A 24,344-nucleotide genomic window follows, 5' to 3' on the forward strand; every position below is an offset into this window, starting at 1 on the left:
TGCGAAGAGCTTCGACAAGCCCGCCAACAGCTCTTAAAGGATCAGTTTAAGCAGATAGGGACTACCACACGAAGGCAAGCGGTGCTCGCCTGCTTCAATCCTTCAAATACCAAACTGAACTGTAGATACGTTAAGTTCCTGGCTATAATAGAGCAAAGACTGCCAAAAACTGCAAAAATCGACGATCATTAACACAAATAACAAGCAAACAGCTACCAGGTTGCAAAGGGTGCACGCTGTCCTGGCCCGGTGTGGAATTTTAGTTTGTGTACTGAACATCATCTACGCCATCTTGCAGACTCACGTATGAGCATACACGACAGCCATTTTAGGTACCATGGTCTCCCTGTTCACGATCGCCCGTCAGCACACTTCCCTGAACCTTGCAAGCCTTCCCCGCGCACCCTGGCTGCCCCCGCACTCACATGCACAAGTCATGAACCCTCCCCTCCCATGACTCTGTCTCAGGGAATCACATCCCGCGCCTGACCAACACCTCCTTTCCGTCCATGAATACCCCTCCTTTGATGACCCCTTCCTCTGAGCCCGACTGCCTGTACGAACCGCTGGTCATCCTTTAGCCTGAGGATACAGTTTATTGCCCACTACTGTATGCACTCGCCTCTCCTGAAAGGAGCCACTATTGATCATGACCTCCCCACCCCCTGAGATTCGATCAGGCGCACACATTCCGTAGGAATCGGCAGAACACTCAGCTGCGTGATAGCCCTATCCCAATCATATGAGGGGAAAGGGCCTCTACTGTTGTCATGTGTTGGAATGGGCCGGAACTGGGGGGGTGCCGGGGATGTCGTTCTCATACTTCACAATGCCCTTGTTGTAATAAAGAACGTTCACATGTCTTAAACCAGTGTAGAAAAGACCAGGTCTCAAAGAGGCTGAGAGAGCACCTCGAGACGATACCTTGTTGTCCGATCTGATGTGTTCTACTCCGTCGGAATAAAACTTGTTTCCTGTCTTCCTGTCTCCAGCGCCTGCCTCTTTATTGAATAACTTCGTATGGTATTAGAGGCGTTTTTACGCCGGGCAAATTTAACTTAGGAAACATCAACTGAAATCGCCTGACCATTTTGAATTGATCTTTATCAATTGCCGTCCCAAACGCGGGGCCCATCAGCGACACGTGGATCCAGTGGGAGAGGTCCCGACGACAGAGTGAACGACTGCAACGATCGGGAGAGCTCCTGTCCAATAGACCCTCGTCTGACAGCCGATCATCTGAACTTCACTGATTCCGAGCAGACCTCTCCCGAGTGATCTACGGTCCTGACTGGGAACCACCAGGAGTGCTGCGATAGCAACAGAGAGTAGAGGACGATCGGGCGCTGGAAGCGGAAGACGAGAAACTGTCCATGCGGTCCGGGTAAGGTCGTGACACACGACAAATTGCGAAATTGATTGATTGATTGTTTGAAAATACTAGTATTACTTATTGATTGTTTCTGAGAGATTCTCTATTTGCAAACAAGCACAGAGTCGCCATACTCTGTTTAGTCTTTGCAGATAGTGAAGGATAGGTAACGCGGACTTTTGTCCCCCATTGTAATCTGCCGTGCCTATTTTTTCTCCCCATTGATTGATTGTTTGAATCGAGCATTGAATTGTTCGAAGTTGGTTCTCTTAAGGATCTTCTCTGCCTGCAAACGGTGAAGAATAGGAATATTCTCTCTCCCTTTGCAGATAGTGAAGGGTAGGTAACGCAAACCTTTAACACGTCGTGCCTATTTCGTTCCTCATTGATTGATTGTTTGTCCAAACATTGACTGTTTGGAATTGGTTCTTTCTGGAGGTATTCTCTATTTGCAAACAGCGTAGAATAGAATATTCTGTCCAGTCTTTGCAAGTAGTGAAAAGATAGGTAGTGCAGGCTTTTGCCCCCCATTGTAATCCGTCATGCCTATCTTCTCCCCATTGGTTAATAGTTGGGTCAACCCGGACCGCTTATTAGAGATGAACCATCCAGCTCCACTGGAAGGCACCCCTAATAAGGACATGTTTACTAAGCAAGGACTAGTCGCTATAGCTTATAGTAAATTATGGCATAAATATACAAAAAAGGATCCTGAAAGTCAGTGGCCACTGATAGGTTCTTTTGATGAAAATAAAATAAAAACACTAGAAGCAGCTGTAAAAATAAATAAGGTAACGCCCACTATGCTCGATAGTATTGGCATGTGGCGCAAAGAAGCAGAACAGCGAAGGAAAAGAGAAGAAGCAAAAACAGTGAAAGAATTACGAAAAGCAGCCCATCTGGCCGCAAAAGAACTAGATGAAGAAATAAGAAGAAGAGAGGAAGCTAAACAAACACAAGAATCAGGACTGGCAGGCCAATGCCCTGTCAGGACCACCCCTACGCTCTACCCGGAGATGCCCTCCAAACAGCGGGCAAATGACGAGTTACTGCTCGGTCCTCCAATTATCTACATGCCTCCTCCATATGCTCCCTGCCAACCTCTAGCACAACACTCACCAGTTCAAAGTGCAGGCGTGGGTGACTCTAGCGCTAGTGCCCCGGCTCTTACGGCCTTTGCACCGGCCGCATTGGTAACAACACCAGATGAACTCGAGACTGGCAAACAGCTAACAGCCAGACCAAATAGGTTGAGCAAAGATGAGCGGGTTGGAATCGACCAGATAGCAAAGACCCTGGTAGAACGGAAGGAGAGCGAAGAGTATGCGATGAATATGCACAATTCACATGCCGGTAGTCGCAGACGGCATTTCATTTTACGGTTCAGCTACCACACCCTGAACGCCTATGAGGATAGGTACCAGAATAAGGGTCCTGCTAAACTAACGGCTCTATATAGAAGGGTCGATGTTGGAGATGGGACTGAAAGCGATGTGGCGGACCTCTTCATGCAAACGCTTGAGGTTTTCCGCCACCTCGCGGAACAGAAACCAGAGGTCAAGATCACAGTCCCTGAGACGATTGAGCCCTCATTAGAAGCAGCCAACACTATGATGCCTATCAGAGAAGCCACCCCCTACTGGGTTCCCCCAAGAGGTCAGGGAACAAACGATGATATCAACCACGCAGATGCAAAAGGGAGGGTTGTGTACAACTGGGTTTACCAACCATGGGATCGGCAAGATATTTTAACTTTCAGGCAAACCCTGCCCGATTTTAGAAAGAACCCTACAGCATTTTATACCGAACTAGGCACAGCCTTGGGCTCAACCATAATGACTCTATCGGACATTGATTTGTTTTTCGGGTTGTGTCTACCGGCTGATGTGTGGAAGCAAATCCGGAAAGCCAACCACACAGATCTGTTCGGACACACCTGGAAACAACTCACTGAACTAGATGGGCAGCGAGAGCCCGGAAAGAAACTTGTAAAAGACATACTGGAACTCCCCGACAAAATAGTGCAGAAGCTAAAGACGTTGATCCCAGAAAAGAAGGTAGACTGGTCGGTAGTCACGGCTTGCCGCCAGAAACCTCAGGAGGACGTATCAGAATACTTCTCCCGATTTGAGACGGTTTTCTCCGACTACAGTGGCCAAGACATGACCACCGCAACCGGACAACACCTATTTGTGCAAAACTACGTAAAGGGGCTATCGCAAGAGGTCTCCCAAAAGTTACAGACGAGTGAGAGTAGTTGGGGAGCCTCCAAACCTGCAGCTATCCTTCAGATGGCTCAGTATTATGAACACCAAAAGAACGAGAACGAGAGGGCGAATGAGAAAAAGAAAAAGGACTTAAAGGAACGAGTGATGATTGCTCAATTACATGAAGTGACTACAGGAAGGGAACGGTATAGGGGAAACTACCAGTCGAATGCCCCTAGGAATTCGCCCCCTAGAGACTGCAACCCCACACCTGGTGCTCCACGAACCGACCTCGATGAGAACCAGTGTGCATTTTGCAAAGAATTTGGACATTGGAAGTCCCAATGCCCGGCCCTTCGAGAACTGATTAAAAATAAAGAGACTAGGGACATGGCAAATGGCCCCAAAACTGGAGGGCAGAGGCTAGGGCAGACCCGCGACACCACCAATGACCGACCTGGCAGACCAAACACATTTGACCGCCCCCGACAGAATCAGGGCCAACAGTCCGACTGCAGCAATGCTCACGACTCTGCATAGGACTGCCAGGGGCAAGGGAGGGATCCAGTCGAGCTCTGTGTTGACCAGCAAGGTCCTTACGTCATTGCTAAGGTCCTGGGTACAAAGTCTCCATTTTTGGTAGACACTGGAGCGACACGTAGTGTATTATCAAAACGACTGATTCCAAGGGCACCCTTGTCTGGCTCACACATTACCTCGATAGGTTTCGATGGAACGCCCTCCACTAATCCCCTGTCTGTACCTATCTCCTTTGACCTAGGAAACAATCCCACTGACACCACGTTTCTGCTCTCCTCCAACTCCCCTGACGCCATTATGGGTATTGATTTACTGAAACATTTCCGCGCTACTATTAGGTGTTCCCCGGATGGAGTCCGAGTCATCCTGTACGACAACCCGAGCATGTCCAGACCCTACCCCGCACGACATATGTACACCATAGCAGATGCTGACCTATCCTTGCTCGATACCCTACCCCTGTACCTATGGGCCAGAAACGACTCGGATGTAGGACGAATGATGATCGATCCTGTACACATAACTGTTCGACCAGATGCAATACTCCCGAAACTCCCACAGTACCGGATATCGCCCGAAGGCGAGAAGGCATTGGTAGCGATTATTCAGTCCTTGGTAGAAGCAGGAGTGGTAGAGGAAGTGGTTAGTAATGTCTGCAATAGCCCTATCCTACCCATTGTTAAGAAGCAAGGTGAGGGAGATGAGAAAGCGTACCGCTTCATCATCGACCTGCGAGAAGTCAACAAAGTGGTGGTGCCACAGTACCCCGTAGTCTCAGACATCGCCACCATTCTGACTCTCATCCCGTCCACTGCCACCACCTTCACCGTTATTGATCTTAAAAATGCATTTTTCTCTATCCCCATCCATCCAGACAGCCGTTATCTCTTCGGCTTCACTTTAAAAAACCGTTCATACCGATTTTGTAGAGCCCCCCAGGGCTACACTGAAAGTCCCAGCATTTACAGCCAGGCCCTCAAAAGACAGCTGGACGCCGTCCAGCTACCAGATGGAGTGGTGTTGATCCAATATGTTGATGATATCCTTTTGGCGGCCGACACCACTCCACTTGCAATCACAGCCACTATCCAACTCTTGCACTTTCTTGCGGAGAATGGCCACAAAGTCTCCAAAAAGAAACTGCAGTTCTGCCAGCCCCAAGTAACATACCTAGGCCATCTCCTGTCCAAAGAAGGGAGGAAACTTACGCCCGACCGAATCCAAACCATCCTAGACACCCCCATTCCAAAAACACAGAAGAAAGTCCGTTCATTAGTGGGCCTTACTTCTTTCTGCCGACAATGGTTACCAAATTTCAGTCCCATTATAAAACCCCTACTTTCCCTGTTGGCCAAAGATGTTCCGTTCCCACTCCCTTGGACTCCCGAATGCCAAGCATCCTTTAAGGAGTTGCGGGATGCCCTTTGCTCGGCACCCGTTCTAGGAACACCAGATTACTCCAAGCCCTTCTCCCTCTTCACTCACGAAAGGGAGGGATGCGCATTGTCTGTTCTAACTCAGCCCATCGGCGCCAAACAACGCCCTTGTGCCTACTTCTCTGCCACTCTTGATCCAGTCACCAGAGCTCTACCTGCCTGCCTTCGAGCAGTAGCCGCTGCTGCTGTCTCTATCCGCCAGAGTGAGGGAATTGTGCTTTCGAACTCTCTCACGGTATTAGTGCCCCATGCAGTTGACTCCCTTTTGAACCAGACCAAGACTCAACACCTGACTAGTGCACGACTGACAGGGTATGAATTGACTCTACTTGCACCCCACATCACCCTGAAGAGATGCACGACATTGAATCCTGCTACACTGTTACCCTTGCCCAAAAATGACCCCGATGTGCCCCCTATACACGACTGTGTGACCCTCACGGACGAACAGACTAGGAGTAGAATTGACCTCCGAGACATTGCTTTTACAGATCCTGATGGAGAACTATGGGTAGATGGCCCTTGTATCAAACTCCCAGACGGCACCACTTCTGCTGCCTATGCGGTGACGACAGCTCGAACAGTAGTTGAAACAGCTCGCATCACACAACGATCCGCACAGGCAGCAGAACTAATTGCCCTCACACGAGCATGTATCATAGCGGCAGGAACCACGGCAAACATTTACACGGACAGCCAGTACGCCTTCGGGGTGGTTCATCATTTTGGGCTCCTGTGGAGGGAAAGGGGATTCCTGACGTCCCACGGTACGCCCATCCTTCACGGAGATTTAGTCTCTGCCCTGATTGAAGCAGTTCTTCTCCCCAAACAATTAGCAGTGATCAAATGCCAGGCACACAAGAAAGTGACAGATTTAGTTGGACAGGGAAACGCACTAGCCGACATCACTGCCCGAACCACAGCTGAGAATAGGACAACGACACGCATGTATGTGACCAGGTCACAAGCAGAAAAATGGACCGACGCTAGGGAAACGATCAGGGACATCCAATCGGCCAGCACACCACACGAACTGACTGAGTGGGAGCGGGTGGGTCTAAGGGACGATGAAGGCTGCTGGCGGACAAAGGACACGAACAAATGGTTGCTGCCTGATGCATATTTGATCCCCATACTGACAATGGCACACTCCCCTGCACACATAGGCTCTGCCCCCATGATTGAACTCATTTCCAAAGTCTGGCACAACAACAAGATCCCCGACTCGGCCAAACGCCTAGTCCAGCAGTGCCTTATCTGCCTACAACACAACCCCGGGAAAGGAACTGTGGTACCCCGGGGAGGGTTTGGGATCCCCGACCACCCATTTGAGGTCCTCCAGATGGATTACATCCAATTAGAGAGGTGCTAAGGCTTGAAGTACGTATTAGTCATTGTATGTGCCTTCAGCAAATGGGTGGAAGCCTATCCGACCCGAGATAACACTGCCATGACTACTGCCAAAGTACTACTGAAGGAGTTTTTCCCTCGCTACGGCCTTTGTCGAATTTTATGGAGCGACAATGGCCCCCACTTCACAGCTGAAGTTATCCAATTAATCCTGAAGGGGTTGGGGGTAAAACAGAGGTTCCATGCAGTCTTCCACCCCCAATCCGCTGGCCTGGTTGAACGACACAACGCTACACTGAAACTGAAACTGTCAAAAATAGTGGCCACCACAGGACTTAAGTGGCCAGATGCCCTTCCACTGGCATTACTATCGATGCGCTCCACTCCCACTAAGCACCACTTGACCCCCTACGAAGTTGTGTTTGGGCGGCCTATGAACCTCTGGACTGCCCCCAAACCGACCTCCATTCACGACGTCCCCGACGTCCTGCTGTCAGATTATTTATACAAATTAACTAAAACGTTGTCTGTCATTCATCAACAGGTGCAGCAGGCCATCCCCGATGCTTCCAGGGGTCCCGGTCACGATATCCAACCGGGAGACTACGTCCTAATCCGGAACTTTCAAGGAGCGAAGAGTCTGGAACCCCGGTGGACGGGCCCCTGGCAAGTACTGATCACCACTCGGATGGCTCTTCGAGTGGAGGGGAAGAAGAACTGGCTGCACGCACACCACTGCAAGAAGGTTTCCTCGACCCTGGCCACGACAGACAACGTCAGCACCCAAGAAGAGCTCCTGAACAAAGACCGACCATCACTGAACTGCTATCCTGATACCGAGGCACTTGAACTTGCAAAACACTCTGATCCCACTGTGCCTTCCCGAGAAGGGTATTTCCTGCGTCGAAAGGAGGGAGCTTCGGCTAAGTAGGCCACTGACTAAGTTAAAAATCTCAGAACGGTGACCCGAAGCAACCAAGGGTTACCCGGAGAGAAGCTAAACAAAGTCTGTGGTTCTGCCCACTACCGAGCACCTTGAAGATGAAGATGATGGAAGCGCCAGATAAGAAGATGATGGAAGCGCCAGATAAGAAGACGTCGGAAGCAACAGGAAATACCCGCTACAGGAACCCAAAGACTGATAATTTGCACAAATCAAAGACAATCGCTTTCTTCATTGTCTTCCTCTTTTGCCTCCTCCTCATGACTTCCTTCTGGATCTTGGAGGAAAGCACACCCGCTCACCAGATGTTGCCAACCACTGTCCAGCCAACCACCATGAAAGAGCACCACCTGATCACCCTTTCACCTCAGCTCCGAGAAAGGCGTAAGGAGTTCTGGAACAATTCCTTCGTACAACTGTTGCACCAGCACAACCTTGCTGAAAATGCCACGAACTGCTGGATATGTGGGTTGCTCCCACATGCTACCGGACACTCCATCCCCTTCATCCCTTCTCCTTTCTCAGTTCACGGCTCCTGCCTCGCCTGGTTGATCCTCATGCAGGAAAGCCACAAGGACAACGCCGCTTCTGGTCAAACAGTGTCACACTTCTACTATGGGTTCTGGCTGAACAAAACAGGAAAGACGTCTGCTCCCTTTTGTCCTGCAATTTCAGGTTCAACCTTCCTTACGAACATCCCTGCCAAAGAAAGGGTCGAAATGCAAGTGCTCCACAATCCAGCCAGACCCACCTTCTCCCACCTGCGGAAACAAACGGCTGCCACCCTGACCGTGGCCATGTCTGTCATCAATGTCACAGGACTCGTATGCCTCGAAGGACAAGGAACGCAGCTGGTGGGTCACAGTTCTTGCCGCATCACCAAAACATTGGTCTCAGCTGACCCCCCTCCTTTGTTGCTTCCCCGAATATGTACTTTGTTTGTGGCACCAAAGCTTACACCTGGCTCCCAAAAGGCTGGAGGGGTACGTGCTACATCGCCTTCATTCTTCCACCCACGTATGTGGCTTCAGCCTACCACCACTGGCAAAAGCGCGCCGGAGATGTTGAACAAGCCGACTCCACCGGAGCACAGTTCCTGGATGCAGCAAAAGGGACTTGTTCCTCTGTGGGGACCAATGGCAAATAGCCGCGCTATCCGACACCTGACTCAGGCAGTAGAAACAACAATTAACATCACCGCTGGCATCCTTGCTAACAACACGGCTGAGCTTCAGGCAGTCCGCCTGGTGGCTCTTCAAAACCGCCTTGTTCTAGATGTGGTTCTGGCCGACCGTGGAGGTGCATGCCGCATCATCGGCTCCAGCTGTTGCACCTACGTGCCAGATAACTCACCTTCAGTCTACAAAGCAATCGAACACCTCCACAGACTGTCCTCGGAGGTTCACCAGGAGCAGGAAGGATGGTCGCTTGGAGGCTGGTTCTGGGACACTTTGAAGGACTGGGGATGGAGATTGTTTACGTTTATATTGATACCAATCATGATACTGTGTGGGTGTTGCTTAGGTATTCAATGTTTACCACCTTTATGTGCACTCATTTCCAACTGTATGTGCCCAAAGACTTTGAACTTTAAAACTGAGCACATGAGTCCCCTATACGAGATAGAGGTGCGTGGTCTCATGGGGATTGATCCGAACTGACAAGCTGGCGAGACATGTTAAAGGGAGGACTGTGGAATTTTAGTTCGTGTACTGAACATCATCTACGCCATCTTGCAGACTCACGTATGAGCATACACGACAGCCATTTTAGGTACCATGGTCTCCCTGTTCACGATCGCCCGTCAGCACACTTCCCTGAACCTTGCAAGCCTTCCCCGCGCACCCTGGCTGCCCCCGCACTCACATGCACAAGTCATGAACCCTCCCCTCCCATGACTCTGTCTCAGGGAATCACATCCCGCGCCTGACCAACACCTCCTTTCCGTCCATGAATACCCCTCCTTTGATGACCCCTTCCTCTGAGCCCGACTGCCTGTACGAACCGCTGGTCATCCTTTAGCCTGAGGATACAGTTTATTGCCCACTACTGTATGCACTCGCCTCTCCTGAAAGGAGCCACTATTGATCATGACCTCCCCACCCCCTGAGATTCGATCAGGCGCACACATTCCGTAGGAATCGGCAGAACACTCAGCTGCGTGATAGCCCTATCCCAATCATATGAGGGGAAAGGGCCTCTACTGTTGTCATGTGTTGGAATGGGCCGGAACTGGGGGGGTGCCGGGGATGTCGTTCTCATACTTCACAATGCCCTTGTTGTAATAAAGAACGTTCACATGTCTTAAACCAGTGTATAAAAGACCAGGTCTCAAAGAGGCTGAGAGAGCACCTCGAGACGATACCTTGTTGTCCGATCTGATGTGTTCTACTCCGTCGGAATAAAACTTGTTTCCTGTCTTCCTGTCTCCAGTGCCTGCCTCTTTATTGAATAACTTCGTATGGTATTAGAGGCGTTTTTACGCCGGGCAAATTTAACTTAGGAAACATCAACTGAAATCGCCTGACCATTTTGAATTGATCTTTATCACCGGGAAAAGACTGCTAGATATTCACTTTGGGTCCTCCATTGTATGTTTTTAAAGAAAGCTGATTTTAAATGATCAAACTTTTTATTCTATTTTTAAACCATTAATGCAAAATGTTTGTATTGGTTTTAATTAACTATCCATAACAATAAACTTACTCCAAACTATTCATAGAGTGAGCCACAGAGTCAGTGAAAAAAGAGACACGTACTGACAGTTTCCTTTTTTCCTCTGTTGCTTAGTAAGACTGTGTTTTAGATACTAATATAGTAGGTACCTGAGTCACGGTTCTAAAAATGTATCCTGCTGTTGATTAGGTAAAAGGACTACAAACAACAGAGAACCCCATTCCCTTTATGCGTCTCCGATGTAGCTTATGGACTTGCAGGTTCCCGGATTTTTGATAATAAATCATTTAGTTTGTATTTAATTTAGTTGCAACTATACCACAACAGATGTTCTGAGGTAGTTTTCCTACGCGACTCTACATTGCGTTTTGGTTAACAGCCACTTTGGGAACAAACTACATCTCTTATCACACTTAGAAATCCTGAGTAGGCACGTGACATGATGGAAGTCCATAGTTTTCAACAATGATAAACCACACAATCGGCATTTGACTTCAGTTTTTCTAATTTCTGACTTACAATTTAAAATAGGATGTTTATTGATCTAGAACGTTTCTTAATCCTTAATTCACTGTTGTAGTTGTGAACAACATTTCCCATCAGTGCTCACTTATGAGCGTGTGACGAGCTGGAAATAAGATATGCACTACTTGTCTTTTGTTGAAGGGATGCCGAAAACGCTCTTCCCTTTATTACAAAGAATGAGTGAACCAGGGCTTTAAGTGCGATGAAAAACCAGGTTGGCGATGCAGTTAAGTGCGTAGCTTAAAATGCATACGTTAAAAATCTGTGCTTAGTATACTGTGCCTCCCGGGGGGGGGGTGGTCCAACGCACCAAACAAGATGGCTGCGTAGCGGGTGAGCTCCGCTATACCGATCCCGAAAAGTGTTCTGTTCGGGAGGAGTCTCATTATTGAGGACGTCAGAGGTGCTGGAATTTATACCCCCACAATGCGGTGAGCTCCTGAACAGCTTTTCATGCTGTTTTCATAATTTTTAGCGCCTCTCTGAGGCACGATTCGGCTCCCGTTTCAGCAGCCGCCATTTTGTCTTTTTCTTCTGTGAGCGCTTCGCATCACACAGTGTTCCACTCTGTCTCAGTTCACAGTCTGCAAATGTTACAGAGCCTTTATTCTTGATTGGATGCCTTTTTCTTCTTGTTGTGGACTCTTTGCTGGTGTTCCTGTGATCTTCCTGGCATATTTTGGAGATGTTTTCTTTATTATGCTGCAAAGCAACCACCATTTTGTTTTCTGCCTGGTTTTTTTTTCTTCTCTTTATGAGGTGAATACTTAACCTCTTCATGGTGGCTTTTCCTTGCCTTTTGATTTTATATTACCTGTCATTGAAGGAGTCTTTCTGGTTTCTGCAGGCGGCTGATAGTGTAAAATCTTTTGAAGCTAATTATTTATGAATTGGCGTTATTGGACACAAGAGTTTAGTGTCAGTCACTGAATTCCACAATACTTTTTATTTTTTATGGGGTGGTTGAAGAACCTTAAGCAAACTGCGTCTTCTAAAGTTCCCAAGTGCCCAGACTCAGACTCAAATTCCAACGGCACAGAAATGGAAGACCTCCCCTCTCAGAAACCTGATAATTCCTCAGGCACCATACCTAAAACGCAGTTCTCAAGTAAACTGACTGCAATTTCCACCAAAAGACCCCAAAAAGACCCTCCTTCTCCAGAAAAATCCTCATCAGGCATGGATTTTATTCTTGAAGAGATCTGAGCTCTGAAACCCTTCATAGAAGAAACCAATAAAACGTTACAATTTTTGAACAATAAATGGTCTTCTCTGGAATCGCGAGTGCTCATTGTGGAACAGGGAACGGAGTCTCTTGAAACTTCGTGTTCTTGTAGCTCATCTCTGGAATCTGAAGTGTGTCTTCTAAAAAAACAGGCGGAAGACTTTGAAAACAGAAATCGTGAGAACAACCTCAGACTTTATGGTCTTCTTGAACATATTGAAGGCTACAACTCAACTGCCTTTTTTCAATCTTTTTTGCCCAAGTTCTTGGATTTGCCTGCTACTACTTCTTTCAACATTCAAAGGGCCAACAGGCTTGGAACGAAGATTTCTGCAAAACCTCGTGGTGTCATCATGCTCTTTCTGCAATACACCGATCTTCTTCAGGTTCTACCAGCAGTTAAGATCAAGAAACAAATTTTTGGGGAAAGTCACAATCTCTTCTTTTCCCAAGATGTAGATAACATCACAGCAGATTATTGGAAAAAGTTTCTTGAGTATAGTGTGCCTCCTGACAGGTATTTTTCTGCTTTTGTCATTGCATCCAGATATATAATACAACAAGTAATACTACACCTGCTACAACAAGCCAGGACTAATGGCTTTGTCAATGCTTGTTAGTTGCGTCAGATAAATAAACAACAACTATGACTTCATTGTATAGAATATTGAAAATGCTTCAGTTTTGAAATGATGAGGCTGTGAAAGAACTATAATGAGTCTCTTTGAAGTCACCTCAAAGGCAGTGAAGGGTGGCCCTGCTTCCCAGTTAAGAATTTTCTTCACCCTGAGTGTGAGGGCAAAAATGGAGATCCCGGTAGAGACCCATCTCAGCACCTCCTTTTTAGAACTGCCTGTATTGAGCACCGGCAGGACCAGGCCCATTTAAAGCCCTGGAGTGAACTATTTCCGAGTAAGGAGCAGGCTCTGCCACTCTTCCATGAACTTTTCCCTTTTCTCAATACAAATGTATCATACTACGCTATACATTTGGGAACTATACTTGTTTTTGTGGGACGCGACCATTTTGTAAGTCATTAATGTGAGAGGTAGAGTCACGAAGCAGCAACAGTATTGTTCATAACTTGTTTTACTAATTTCCACAAACATTACGTAGACATGATAAGCTCTATCTAAGACATCTAATATCATTCTTTCCCCTATGTTATACATGCATTGATATGAGGTGTTAATATCAAACACTCAAGAGAGTTACCATTGATGTCGGTTGCCAGGCTAAATGTTATAATTTAAGTCTCACAAAATGTATCTTTGAAAGGGCTAAAAAGAATGTATGTGTAATTTCCCAATCCATACTTCAGAATCTCCACAGCTCTTACCCTTAACACGCAAGTCAAACTTGGACTTTTTAGGGTAAGACATAAAATAATAGGGAAAACGACCTCATTGTGTGATGCATCAGCACACCGTTGAAAACACATTCATTTTTGCTACTTTTTGCCCTGAGTTCATGTGTGAATCTCATACAAACAGCGCTAAGATATGTTTGATAAGTCATGATTTCCTCTGATTATCTTTGTTTACAGATCCACCACTATTGGAACTGGTGGCAGTAATGCGGGAAGGTGGTAAAAAAAATTCAAAGTATTAATCCTATTGAGGCAATTTTAAAACAAAGAATAACAGTTTATGCTCCTGAACAATGCCCACTTGCAACTCTTGAGAGGGCTGAAGCACATGACCAAAACTAAGGGTTGAATTATTTCCTTTCATTTTAGCTATACCCACACAGGGACAGTAATAACAATGTTTTAGATCCACCAAGAGGTGTTTTAACTCTATATACAGAACACACCCCATTTTACTTTCTCATCAACAAGTACCCATCATAAGTCTCCTGAAAAACATTTAAGAATTCTGCTGGCTTGCCAGGGTTGTAGCCCACGCCATCCAGTGTGAGGAGGAGCCCTATGATGAAGCATGCCACCAGACAGGTGGGTGAGGGACAACATCCTTTAAAGGAAAATTGCCCCAGACAAGCATCAGACTAAATGATGACCCAATGCTTTACCAATTCTTTATCCTATGGGTACATTTGGTTCTTATTGCGATTAGAAGAGGGATTGGACCCCATAGCAAACATCTTTTCTCCCTTTCAAGTAGTTATTAAATGTTTGACTCTCCAGACAATCTGCCCTATGGCATGATAACAACGGAAAAGACCAATTGCTCTGCTTCTTTATAATTGTATTTTTCTCAGTATGATACAGAGGTACACAAACAGTCCGACATGCTCCCACCTAGGTACCACAGCTAACTTGTATGAAGCATCTGCAGGACCTGGATTGGAACAGGTTTGTGTTATTCCAAGAGTCTTCCCTTGCTCTCAGCTGCTCATGACTGTAAGATCGATACTCACTCATGGAAGAAGCTGTAGAGTCTATCGCAATGTAAAGCCACAATTCTAGGTGACAACTGACTGGTGCCTACAGTAGGGGTAATTTTTTATCATTTGATCAAATGCACATGAGACAGCGAGTAGAGTTATCTTATGGGGTGTTTAGGGTGCTATGTGCATACCTATGGTAAAACACAGTAAACTGTAAAATGCAGTGGGACATCTCTATCCAATAAATAAATGAACCAGTATAAACCTAAGGTGAATAGTACATCTTCATTGGGCCAAACAGGCTTTCGTATACTATCATTCTCAGGCTTTCTCTGTGTTATGTGAGTCGCTTTACTAAAATCACTACACCAGCCCGACTCCCAAGGCTGCCTTGGTTCAACTGGTGATTAGTCAGGTAGCATTCCAAACCGTGCCCACTGTGCTAAAGCAACCAAGCAGTACCTCGCTGAAGATGCCCAAGTAGGCCGAAACTGGTCTTGGGTTGCTTACGTGCTGGATCAGTGAGGATCTGACTTGCCATTTGGGGCAGGACTGTTCCAGCTGGAATAGGACGAAGGCTGATATCCATATGGCTGGTTCATATTTGAGGTGGGGCAAGGAGCAAAGGGATTAAGGGGTGGAATGCTATGATGAGTGTTTGGCAGGGTTAGACTACCTGCAAGCATTCGTTCCATCAAATTTTGTGTGTTTGTATGAAGTGACTACCAGTAAACATGTGAAGGGTACATGAAGCATACTCTAGAGGAGGAAGCTGGTACAGAAGCAATAATAGAACTAAAGGTGGTCTGGGGCAAGGACAGAGGAATCCTTTGGGGATGATGGAGTGGCAAGCCAGTATGACAGTGCAGAGGCAAGAGTGGATTTATGTATGTGTTTTGTCTACGATGAATTTCCATAAAAGCTGGTTAAACCATGTAATGCATGTACCAATGCATGTATGTATAGTACACCATATTACACACATGCTACAGAGCTGCTGGCTGAGCCCAAGGTTCACAACAGAACAGACATACAGCTGAGACAGGCGGAGAACACCCATCCTCCTGGCAAGAAGGCGACCTTTGCTCTATTAACTACAATTATAAATCACATAAGTGAATGTATACTTACAAGGTATTTTGCTTATAATGCCATTAATGAAGTTTGGATCCTCAGTGGTGGTGGGTGTCTTTTGGGTTGGTTTGTCTGAAGTTGAGGAAGTGTTTTGGGCTTTGGCAGGCATGGCTTGGATGTTGGGATCTGGAGGAGACCACACAGGAAAGGACAATCTGAGGAAAGGAAAGATAAAGTCCATTTAGTATTTCCTGACTGCAAGGTTCATCTCAAGCATAACATGAAAGTATTTTTCATCCCTGATAATGAGGAAACAGTACTCTAAGCATAGCCTCTTCAGGTATACAAACTGCACTGTTTCCAAAAGATTATTTTTTTATTTGAGAGTTTTATATAGCGCTAGCAGGACCCGCGGGTATCAGAGTACTTTAAATCATTACATGATTACATCGAGATAAGGTACGGCAAATCAGTGAATGTTTAAACAACAAGGTAACTAGATAGGTAAGATCAAGTCAAGTCTGTGGTTAAGTATAGGATAGGGTATGTTGCGGGGGAGGTTCACACAATGGCATATTTGCATTTAGCATAGTCTCTCTTTCTTACCGCTCATGTTCAGAAACAGAAAGGAACATCTACATGCCAGCAGTGCCCTATCAGGGTTGTCTGCGTGTTACAAATGTCAAATGCTAGTCTTTGCTGATTGACCCTTGGGACGATAGAGAGCTTTGGTGTTCCTATTGGTTGGCCTTATGTGTGTTCTGGGTGGTCTGACTGAGTGCACTATTTATATTCTGCTTCATACCCTGGTGTTAGTTATTTTAGTTTAACTTTACAGCTCTTTTAGATGTAATTTCTAAATGTATCAATATTACGATCTTTAGTAAAATGTATTAAAATGTTCATTACTCTACATGTGTGCTCTGTAAGGATTCAACAATCTGGTGAAAGCACGGTTCCCCTACTGTCACAGCTCATGCGTGGGGTGTATCACATAGTGAGAGATTGGCCATCGTAGTCCACACAGGTACTTACCAATTTGAGAGTGAACAGTATCAAATCAAGAACTTGTTGTTTATTTGAGTATATGGAGTCACCTCAGTGGCATTAAAGACCCAACCCATTGCAGGTGCTGTTAAACCCCCAAGGAAGTGCTGTGTGTATTCCTCATATGTCAGAAGCCAATGTTACTAATTTTAGAACACCTATTCTTATAATTTTTCACTCCATCAGCTTTTCTGCCAAATTCGACGAATTTCTGTTTGTTATTTTATGCTTAGCAGAAACAGCTTTCACCACTATACAATAAAATATAAGCCCTAGAGCACTACCAGCTACTCTTGGTAAACAGGTGCTTAGTAAATGCATCAGTGGACATTTAACACATTTGGCAATTCATTGCAACACAGTTGGCAATGTGCAATAATGTACAATGTAGTGCTCACACATACTGTTATGTATCCAATCCAATCCAATCCAAAGTTTCTTTATTTCGGTCGTTTAGACCATAAAAGATTCACACAAACAATTACTTATAATACAAATTAAAAACACCATTTAAAAATTGCATTGCATTTCTATAATACAGTGATAATAAGTGCAATATATCAACACCATTTAAAAAATGCATTACATCTTCCAAAATACAGTGGTAAGAAACTTCAATTATATAGCAAGAAGTAAAAATGAATTGGAAATTCAATTACATGCCCTAAAAAGTAAGCTATAGGGTTAAAAAAGGGATGATTCTGTTGGGGAGAGAAACATTCACAAATACACCAATTATGCAGGCAATAATTTCTTCCTTAACTGCCATGTAGCCATAATAAATTTGGCCACTGCAAATACAATATGAGGCAAGGTGCTTGTTTTTAGAATTCTATATACAGTTAAATAGGATCTAGATCCCAGATTCCTGCATATAGGCATCAGCCAGTATTTCCTAGGTTTAGTATATGCTGGGCAGAAGAAAAAAAGATGAGTTTCCTCCTCATCATGCATATTACATCCAGGACAAACTCTGTCCCCCCCCATTAAGCCATTTACAGGTGAAGGTTTTTAGGGGCAAAGTGCCTAACCTCCACTGTATGAACAATTTCCTCGCCAGGATGGGGAATATGATGTCCATAAAATCCTCAAATTCATAAGAATTCTTAAATTCCAAAAAACGAGCAGTCAGGGTGCCGTTGGTGGTAGCAGACGTGAGAAGGGCTAGACTAGATTCCTTATGAATTCGCACCAGATTTTTACGAGAGATGGTATGACATCCATTCTCCGGGTCCTCCCATAGGTCCTGCAATTTCAACCTATACAGTTCCTTTTTAACAAAAGCCAACCATGGGATTCTATCACGTTTATTAAGACTCAACAAATGGGTGAGATCCTGCCTGTAGTGGGTGAGTTCGCTGGTAGTCCATAGCCTGTGCCAGAATCTTAATGGCCTGGACTCCAGTTCTATGGCGATAGAAGGTAGACCCACATCCAGTCTTAGGGGAAGCAGGGGTGTACCACGAGGGAGTACCAGAAGACGTCTTAGAAAATTATTCTCCACATTAGCCAGTTCACGCCCCGCTCTGTACCCCCAAAGCTCGCTGCCATAGGATGCAGCTGCCTTGGCTTGAGTTTTATAAAGCTCTAATGCCGGGCTTATGGGTTAAAAAGTCGAAGTGTTCACAACCTTAAGAATTGCACCTGAGAGTTGACACAACTTCAACCGAGATTTAGATATTTGAGGTTCCCAGGAGAGATTCTCATGCAATGTTACCCCCAGGTATTGAAAAGTTGTGACCCTTTCCAGACTAGCTTCGCCCAGGGTGGGGTTTGGTCTTGTCTTTGCGGATGGGTTAAAGATCACTAATTTGGTCTTTTCGGTATTGATTTCAAGACCATGCTGCAAGCAAAAGAGACCAAATCCATCTAGGATCCTTTGAATCCCCATCGGGGATTTGGAAAGCAGGAGGGTGTCGTCAGCAAACATAATCGCTGGCACCCTCCTACCTGCCAAAAGGGGGGCGTCATTATCAGCAGCGGTGCGTCCATTGGGGCGTAGGGGCGTAGCCCCACTAGCCCACATGGACCCGCGGCTGGAATTGCTGAACTACTTGTCTACTCAACTTGTTTTGAAATAAATCGCCACCAGGTCGGAGTAATTTGTTTTTGCGCCGCCGAGCCTGGAATCCTGGCAGCACCCGCTGCACGCAGGGGGGCTGTCCTGCACAGCTTGAGTGACAGTGTGACGTCACCAGCGCTGTAGCAGCAGAGACAGTCAGGTACACCTTCCTAGCGCATGTGAAGCTTGGGGCTTAAACTTGCCCAAGCATGCGCAGTAAGTTCCCCCTCCTAGTGAATGACCAGGGGTGGTGCAGGTTTAGCCGGGCAGGCCAGCCCCCAGCGTTAGGAAGGGCAGAGGGCGAGCAGACAGTGGGCCCCCCTACCCAATCCTGGCTTGGCCGGTCACCGCGCAGCAATCCATCATTGGATGCCGCGCGTGGTGGTGCACTGCTGCTCAGCAGCACTGCATAATGGCCAATCACTGTGTCTGACTGGAATGTAGTCATACAGTGATTGGCCATTTCGCAGGTGCTGACGTTGGAGGATCCGGTTCAGTCGACTCACCTCGCCTCCTCGTGGTCGTGAGTCCCTGCCCTTTCTTGGGAGCATTCTGCAGGCGGATTTCAAAAATCTCCCCGAATACTGTGCTCGGGTAAGTACAGCCTCAGTCTCAGACACTGAGAGGTTTCAGTTTCAACGTAATTATTAATGCCTAGAAGATATTTCAAAAGTTAAGCCAAAGGGTGGTAAAAGTCTAAGTAGCGGCCTTCACATCATATTGATACTGAAACATATGTTGATTGCTGGGTATTAGGATTATAGACATTGTGGACGACATCCTCAGCAGTGGGCGGTCCAAGGAATACAGCAGCCGCATGTTTTTCCAGTTCACTCTACTGGACACGCTTCTGGAGGAAAACATTTTTACAAACTATGTTGAGTTCATTAACAATTACGTGTTTTTTGTCAAAGGCTGGATTTGGACCCACATTTTACATCACTACCGCCTGCACAGTGAAACATGGAGCAGCTTTTAAATAGCTGCTCCGTAGGTATTTCACTTGAATGTGTGGCCCCAAGGGCAGTGCGAGTTTGCAGCTGCACTGGAAGTGAGCATTTATTTTAATATGGGGCACTTTGATTTTTTTGCGCAAGCAGCAACTTTTCAAAGGTGCGGCGTGCCACAAACAAGGAAAGTGTGACGTTTTTGTGATGCAGCCCCAGGAAGTCACGAGCGCTGGCGCCGACTGTGGTTGCTCTCACCATCATGTTCGCTATGATGTAGCCTTGGCAAAACCTATATAGTGCTGCCATTCAGTGCATTTGTCCTCCACATTTGAGGCCCAGTTTCTGCCAAGGAAAAACAAATGCAACACAGTTCATAGGTGTCAGCGCTATGTATCATAGGACTGTGATCTGTGAATAATACAAGGGCAATAATTCTGAATGTGTTGATAACATCTTTTTTACATCCTGAATAGAATAATTTGTTTTCATTTTCACATTGGAGATTTAGTGGGGAGCTGACCATAGGGAAGTCTATCCATGGGTTATTTGGGGAAGTGGAGCAGTCGGGCGACTGCTCCAGTGTTTGGGCTATGTTTGGGCTACAGATGTAGCCCAAGGGATATAAAACCGAGCAGTTTGTAGCAGGGGCGGTGGGTGACATTTTAAAGTGGTGATTCACGAGTTTTGTGTGGCGGTTCTGTTCTTTCTATCTGATATAGAACGTGATATTCTGTCAGCCTTTAAAGCCTGTGACATAGAGGCGAAATTCTCTAAACGGACCATTAGGCCACAGGACGAGCTCTTCAATAAAGTGTTTGGATGCGGGGAGCAGTGTCCGTTCTGCAAAGCCCCCTGTGAGGCTGGAGGTCAGGCGCACACCGAACACTTCGCAACCGTCCATCGATCGCAGGAATTAGGTAGATACAAGGATACAGACACCAAGAAACTTGTTTATTGTTTATGCTCTTCTGATGTAGCATCAGAATCAAATTTTACAAATTCTGACACTGAAGGCAAATGGCATCCCTACAAGGATTATCGATCATTGTATCCTGATTGGTCCATTCAGCCGGATCCCAGCATCGCTGCCTCAGATTACTGGAAGTTTAATTTTAGTCGCTTTAATGAAGCTTATGCAAAGGAATACTCAGCCCAGCCAGCTGATCTTCCAGAGGACTGGAGACAACTGACAGAAGCACATGCGCGGGAAAGTCTGCAGGATGTCTTCAGAACCAAAGCGAGTTAGAAAAAAACTAAAGGACACTTTACATTGCATTGCATTTAGACATATGAATTCTGCCATCAACCATCAGGAAAACAATTATTCAATTGGGACGTCTGTCAGCAAAAGCATTTATTTTTCCCAAAAAAATGTACTCTCAGTATTTCACATAATTATCCAATGCCTTAATTGCATGTAAAAGAATGCAACATGTTTACTTGGGACAACTTGTGTACTAAAATATTATTGGCTTTTTATAACCAGGACTATTAAACTGAATGGATGGATAGTTTTTGTTATCACAATACCCTTCCGAAACACAGTTGGAGGTGACAAACATGGCATGCCTCCTAGTTGCTACCACATAAGACCATGGACGAGCTGAATTCAATGGGTTGTGCTAAATGCATCATAATACCGTATTTTACCTAGCTGGGCGTTGAGAAACGTAGTACACTTTTCCTCAATAAATTGAATAGTGAAATATTTACCGCACTCCTATAGTCCTTATGACAGATGGTGCCGATTTTCTTGTGATCGCTTGAATCAATGGTAAAGACACCTGGACACTTAGACTGCCGAGTGTATTGAGAGCCGTCTTTTCCTAACACTAATATTTCGTCTATTGTCTCTAACTCACTGTAGTGCTCTAAGTCGGGCCACATTATTTACAACTGTTGAAATATAGCCACAGATAATTATGCACATCCTAAACCCTTCTCTTCTGTGCCACGCCTGCGCTGTAATGAATTTTTGCAGCTTTCCATACATTCCTCGGGCTCAAGAACATCTATCTAACCACATACATTGATTAAAAAAAAAAGGTCTTTTTGTTGAGGTTTTATCTTATTTGATTAATGCCTCTGTAAAGAGATGCACTCATCAAAGGGAGATAGAACAAGGTGTTACTCTCTCATTTTACTAAAATAGTCCATTCGAACCCAGCAAACATCAGGCCAATGTTAATACTGCTACTGGAGACCGAAGCAATGGAAGAGAATATTACACAGTGATATCAACAGCCTTACACAGATGAATATTTGTAGTGCATGTTCACCCAGAAGAGAATCTTGTTTCTGCATAGCAGATGTTTATTGTCACCCAATTCTTGGTATTCATTTTCTTGACCTCGCAAGGATAAAAGGCAGAGTGGGATTGCAAGAATTTGAACCAGTGACTTTGAGATCAAGCACATGTCGCTGTAGTTTTACCAAGCCATCAGACCCAACTGGGGTTTCGGAATTAGTAGTCGGTATGCACAAGATTTTGTCTTTCTTACTAGGCTAAGGTGCATGTGGGCAATTTACAGCTCCAGTGGTCGCGCTCAGTTGTTGAGTCCGTAAAGGTTCTAAACTTTCCCATTTCTTCTTCAGGTTTAATTAGTCTTGACTGCTCACGGGCATGCTTAGTGGTATTTCATGCACACTCTCAAGATGACGCCCAGGTATTAGACTGGCAAACAGCAACCAATGCTTGGGTGGAAGATCAGTGGTTATATCTAAAGTGTGATGACTTTGGGATTCTGGTGTTGGAGTGTAAGCAGGAATATCTTCCTTTTATTTCACCCGCCTTCCAGGGCCGCTCTCTCACTCCTATCATTACTGTTCTCCAAGAGACATGCTCTCAGTTTGATGATCACTCACCCTTTGAAACACAGATTCAAGTAGGGTTTAAAGCTGCACATTTCATCTACATCTGATGCCGCTAACTGGATAGTCGTCGTCCCAGGGTGACAAACAGTGCTAGTACAAGCAGTGTTTACTGCTAGATGTTAGCACTGTCATCAGCGTGCTGCTGCCAAGGCTTGAGATATTGCAAACTGCTGTGATTCGTGTCATTTGTAGTCTAATGAGGGAAGATCCTGTGCAAGGGTTGAACCTGATGAACCTGGCACATTGTAACAAGTACAACAGATCTGTGTGGTTTTGGACTGATTCAGAAATGACTATGGCCAGGTGGAATTTTAAGTTAAGAGGTTGTTCTAAAATGATTTCACAAATTGTCTTCCTTTTAATTGAATTCAATGTTTCAATTCTGTTCTAATCATCCTCATCAGTATATCGTGGTTCATCGGGGTGTACTGCAGTTACCTTTTTTAATTTATACCAATTGTTAATTTTATTTTTGGATTTTGATAAGGTCTGCAATCTGTGGGCTGTAGATTTTAATCAAGCACCTTTGAACTTTATTTCCAGAGAGTTTATACATTTTATTTTATGTAAATGTATGACTACTTTGATTAACTAACCATAAACTGTACTATTATGTGTAACTTGTACTCCACTTGCATGTTTTGCTAATTTCTTTAGCCGGTTGATCTGAGTTATTATGTGTGAAATTTTTGCACATTGGTAGTTTATATGCTTTTACACCTGCACTGTCTGCCATTGTTTGTTCCCTACAAATAAAAAATACAAAGTGTTTACTCTGGGTACGGATCCTGAGACCTCGCATCCCACAAGGAGTGCTCTACTTACTTTTCTAGGGTTATGTGCAGTGCTTAATTTGTACCGGTGGCTGCAGGTGGGTCCCACCGGCAGTTGTTTTTGGGCACCACCACTTCATAAATCTCTTCGCGCCTATCAAAAATGAATTTGTTTGTCTGTAATGTAAAACTCACAATAATACCTTACATTGTAATACCTTCGGGAAGAGTTCGCTTTGTACAAAACTGCAAAAGTAATCTGTCTTGTCCGTTTTTTTTTTTTTTTTTTAGAACAAAAGCTTTATTGTACAACCTTATTCTATAGACACGTCCCAGTGCTAGCAGTATGTAGAGACTGGGTGTGATATGTCATGTGTGCCACATGTCGCTGTCCTGATGAATAACACAGATACACTAATGTGTGGCCTTGTCACCAGGACTGAGGGCACACCCGATCTGTTTTTCTCCAGCTGTCCGATTCGACATGACACGCGTTCCGTTTACTAACATGAACTGCTGCTCAATAGGAATAGGGAACTTGGTGCCTGGGGGTCTGTTCTGTTGGTCTGTGTGCCTGGGGGGTCTGTTGTTCTGTGTGCATGGGAGTCTGTTGTTCTGTGTGTATGAGGGTGTGTTGTTCTGTGTGTGGGGGGGGTCTGTTGTTATGTGTGTGGGGGGTCTGTTCTGTGTTCCTGGGGGTCTCTTGTTCTGTGTTCCTGGCGGTCTCTTGTTCTGTGTGCCTGGGGCGGTCTGTTGTTCTGTGTGCTTGGGGGCCGGTTTTTCTGTGTGCCTGGGGTGGTCTGTTGTTCTGTGTGCCAGGGGGCCGGTTGTTCTGTGTGCCAGGGGGCCGGTTGTTCTGTGTCACTGGGGTGGTCTGTTCTGTGTGCATGGGGGTCTGTTGTTCTGTGTGCATGGGGGTCTGTTGTTCTGTGTGTGGGGGG

General features: G+C 45.6%; 1 protein-coding gene across 2 annotated transcripts in view; it reads right to left on the reverse strand.

The window, feature by feature from the left end:
• The window catches only part of SYT8 (synaptotagmin 8), a 259,634-nt gene that overhangs the window by 117,639 nt on the left and 117,651 nt on the right, over window positions 1-24,344 (reverse strand). For both annotated transcript variants that reach the window (XM_078682752.1, XM_078682751.1), the window contains exon 2: window positions 15,755-15,912. In XM_078682752.1, the coding sequence (XP_078538878.1) occupies window positions 15,755-15,866 (112 nt within the window). In that variant the 5' untranslated portion in view covers window positions 15,867-15,912. The remainder of the gene's footprint in view (window positions 1-15,754; window positions 15,913-24,344) is intronic.

This window comes from Lissotriton helveticus, chromosome 3_1 (assembly GCF_964261635.1).
Source record: "Lissotriton helveticus chromosome 3_1, aLisHel1.1, whole genome shotgun sequence".
Classification (NCBI taxonomy): Eukaryota; Metazoa; Chordata; class Amphibia; order Caudata; family Salamandridae; genus Lissotriton; species Lissotriton helveticus.